At 43.5% G+C, this 4,046-nt stretch overlaps 1 protein-coding gene across 1 annotated transcript in view; it reads right to left on the bottom strand.

Moving 5' to 3' along the window:
- The window catches only part of cunh10orf90 (chromosome unknown C10orf90 homolog), a 19,805-nt gene continuing 15,759 nt past the window's right edge, over positions 1-4,046 (bottom strand). Inside the window, exon 11 of the mRNA XM_076298833.1 lies at positions 1-683. Within this exon, the coding sequence (XP_076154948.1) occupies positions 645-683 (39 nt within the window). The 3' untranslated portion in view covers positions 1-644. The remainder of the gene's footprint in view (positions 684-4,046) is intronic.

Genomic DNA, 4,046 nt, shown 5'->3' with positions numbered 1-4,046 from the left:
TGGTCTTTATCACATATGAATCTCACCCACGTAGCAGGACAGCAGAGAGATGTCAATTTAATGACACTTTGAATTCAGTTCAGAATGCAGAGATCCTGTGTGGTCCTTATGGATATGACATCACACATATAAATTGGGTTACACACAAAGGACACACACTGCGGCACAGCAGCGTTAAGTAACATGACTTGATCGCATTAGCTATGCTGCATTTGAATTTATATTATATTATTATGATCATATTATATTTTATGGCCAGTCCAAGAACATGTTCCTCATTCATTTGAGATGATGTGTTCACATTATAGAAGGTCTCTAGCACATTCATTTGCACCCTAGAACAGACACCCAGGTAAAGCTGCTCCAAATAGAGCCATAGAGAACATCATATTATCAGCATGAAGGACATGTCTGTGTCTTCACAACCATCTCCAAGGCACTGGCTGGTTCCTCTAGGCAACCCCTGTTCACGTCAAACCATTTGTCCCCCTCCTCCGTGATACTGTCTGTGGAGTGGGGGATTGAGCATATAGCATGAGGGAGCCACTGGAGGTGCAGCTGCTGGCGTGGGTGACGAGGATTCCAGATGTTTCCAAGGAGAGGTCCGAGGGAAGAGTGAAGGAGCTCTGGTCTTTGGTGGATCCTCAGTCAGTGCCTCTGTGGAGGAGTTGATCCAGCAGTTTCTGCAGAGAGAGAGTAATGCACACACCACATTCTCAGGGCTGGCCAGGAGAACGCTTCCCAAATGTAACTCAGGTGAAATTTATTATGCGAGTTATTCTGTCCATGACACCTACTGCACTGAACATAAACGTGTAGCCAATTAAGAATATCTTGCTCTGAACACTTGGGCCAACCACTAAATCTAATTAAAATGACTTATTACACATCCATGAACAATCCTATCAGGCATGCACACATTGAAAATGAGGTGTGGCTAACTAGCGAACTCCAAAGTTATGGTCTCTGTTTATCCCAGGGTGACCCTGTTTCTCTCCCACTGGTTTATATTCTTTCAAGCATAATGAAACCGACTGAATCAAAGCCCTAGAGCTGCAGACTCCCCTTCCAGGGCCAGCCAGAGCCACTATCTCCCTGAGTCAGCTGGGGCGAGAGCGAGCTCCGTGGCCAGGCCTGCAGGTCTCCCTGGCTGGACACATTACAGGGGGTGGCAGGATCCCTCCCAGCCGGCATGATCCTATGGTCCAGTGAGCCGCGCGCAACTGAGGGGGGTCTGGACTGGCTAGGAGAGAGGTGTGTGTGTGTGTGTGTTGCATGTGCATCTGTGTGTGAACTAGGAGAGGATTGGACATGGACAAAGGAAACAACAGGGGTATAGAGGGGTCAGCAGCGAGAGGGGGAAAATGGAGGATGAGATGTGTGCAGCACGTGTTGCTCTGCTCATCAAGGGCCAGTGGTCTGCACATCGCTGTGTCCATATGTGTGTACAGGCATGTGTGGGTGTGGGTGTGTATGTGTGTGTGTGCATGCAAACATGACACAATGTGCACATATGAGAATACACAGCACATACGCAGGAACTGTTTCTGATTGGATACGTCAGTCTGCATGCAATGTTCATGTTCATGTTCATGTTCATGTTCATGTTCATGTTCATGTTCATGTCCATGTCCATGTCCATGTCTTCATGCATGCAATTCTGTGTGCGTGTGTGTGTGTGTGTGTGTGTGTGTGTGTGTGTATGTGTGTGTGTGTGTGTGTGTGTGTGTGTGTATGTGTGTATGTGTGTGTGTGTGTGTGTGTGTGTATGTGTGTGTGTGTGTGTGTGTGTGTGTGTGTGTGTGTGTGTGTGTGTGTGTATATATGTGTGTGTGTGTGTGTGTGTGTGTGTGTGTGTGTGTGTGTGTGTATGTGTGTGTGTGTGTGTGTGTGTGTGTGTGTGTGTGTGTGTGTGTGTGTGTGTGTGTGTGTGTATGGCCTCTTGCCTTGCCCTGTAGGTCTACTGTGCCAGGCCACTGGCCGTAAAGACTTGTTTGTTCCTAGCGGAACACTGGGCCCATACACTCCCAGCACAATAGAGCTGCTCAGTGTGGCCCCATGTGCCTGGCCAGCACAGAAGCCCATGACCCCTGCACACACCCCCACCACCACCACCACCACCACACTCACTCACTCACTCACTCACTCACTCACTCACTCACACACTCACTCACTCACTCACTCACTCATTCACTCACTCACTCACTCACTCACTCACACACTCACTCACTCACACACACAAGTCACAGCATGGACACTTCTGCAAACTCATACACAATTCATTTGAAACGAGACACAACTTTCACAGCTCATCACTGTTAAAAAATCATAGCAAGCTAATCATATTATTTAAAATGCATACTCTTTAAAAAACAGTGAGGTATATGGGAGTTGAAATTAGCTTGGGTTGGGAGTGGTAAATTTCTGATTTTAAGATGTTTATTATGCATAAAAATGTTGATGTTGGCTTGCAATTGAGAGATGGAAATCCTGACTACACTAAAAGCAGCAGACCAAAAGGCCTGTTTCAACTCTGCACATTTCTGTACATATTTATTAAAAAATAACTTTGTTCTTAACATTTCTGAAGGCAGGTTATGTGTCCCTTGAGAAATGGTTGATAGTCTGGCTAAATGAGCTGTATCTTGTGAAGACATTCTCAGACATTCACTTGAGGCTCTCAACATTTGGAGAAAAACAATTGTCCAGACCTACCAATAATAAGAACTATACAAATTAAAGGGTGTTACTCAAATTCCTAGCTCCAAATTATTTCAAAACATCTGCTTATAGACATCTGCTTATACTGTAGGCACAGGTGTTACTTGTGTTAATGTCCATGTGTGTACAGGCATGTGTGGGTGTGGGTGTATGTGTGTGTGTGTGCATGCAAACATGACACAATGTGCACATACTGTATAAGAATACACAGCACATACGCAAGAACTGTTTCTGATTGGATACGTCAGTCTGCATGCAATGTTCATGTTCATGTCCATGTCTTCATGCATGCAATTGTGTGTGTTGTGTCTGGAACTCATACTTAGATTGTTGTATAAAACACTTATTTTCTACTTCTTGGGTACAGTTATCCTTGCACAATTACTACATATTGCAGAAACATTTATAAAATATAAATCTTTATAAAGATTTAAAGTCTTTGCAATCAAAATAGCAACTAGCAGGTGTGATGACATATTTTGCATGTAGAGAATAAATCAGTGACTGGCAGTTTGTCTCTTACTGAAGCAGTCTCACCCTCTGGTGGTTGAGGAATTTGAGGACAACAGTGCCCCCTTGTGGTCAATTGACACTTTTTTTCTGTAATCATTTTCTTAACCTGGTGAATTGTTTTTGTGTTAACATTCCTTGGCAGAATACACCATTGTTAAATGCTGTGATGAAATTTTGATACTTGAGGAATGCATGGTCAATGCCACATAATTCAGAATACTCATGAGATGCATTAATGCCTTTGGAAAGGTTACAGAGACATCTAAGTATGAAAACAGGCCTATATTAGAGTTTATGTTCACCTTCAAATTTATCAGAGAGATAAAGCACATAAGACTGGGGATGCCTAAAATACTTCCAGATGAGCGCTGTGAAATGGAATAAATTGTTCAGTGGAAAATCCATAGATCAGAGACAAATTAATAATTTCAACGAGCTCTGTCTGCTTGCTTTGTCTGGTATGGTTTAGATTCTGGTGGTCCTGAGGGAACAGCAGGTGGCCTAGATGATGCCTGATTGCAAATTAACACAGCACCTGCCATCATAATGCTCCCGATTCTAATCATACCGCTCCTGTGTGACAAATTTCTCTGTCCCAAAGGTTTGAATTAACCTTAGACTGTCTACGGGCGATGCATGATAATTACATCATTACATCTAGAATTAAAGACAAAAACCAGAAAAATACAGAGAATAGAGATACAAATTGAAACCATAAAAATGTTCTGTTGTTTGCCCTTTCCTAAGTATAATTGAGCGTGTAGGACAAAGGTGTATGCCATTCGCCTGTGGTTACTCCATGCCGTGATGGG

The sequence above is a fragment of the Alosa pseudoharengus genome, unplaced genomic scaffold (assembly GCF_046254945.1).
Source record: "Alosa pseudoharengus isolate Yale_2024_CS ecotype anadromous, Long Island Sound unplaced genomic scaffold, YU_APseudo_1.1 YU_APseudo_1.1_scf_21, whole genome shotgun sequence".
In the NCBI taxonomy this organism is placed as follows: domain Eukaryota; kingdom Metazoa; phylum Chordata; class Actinopteri; order Clupeiformes; family Clupeidae; genus Alosa; species Alosa pseudoharengus.
Note: the sequence above shows the minus strand (reverse complement) of the source record. Positions and strands in the feature narration are given on the sequence as shown.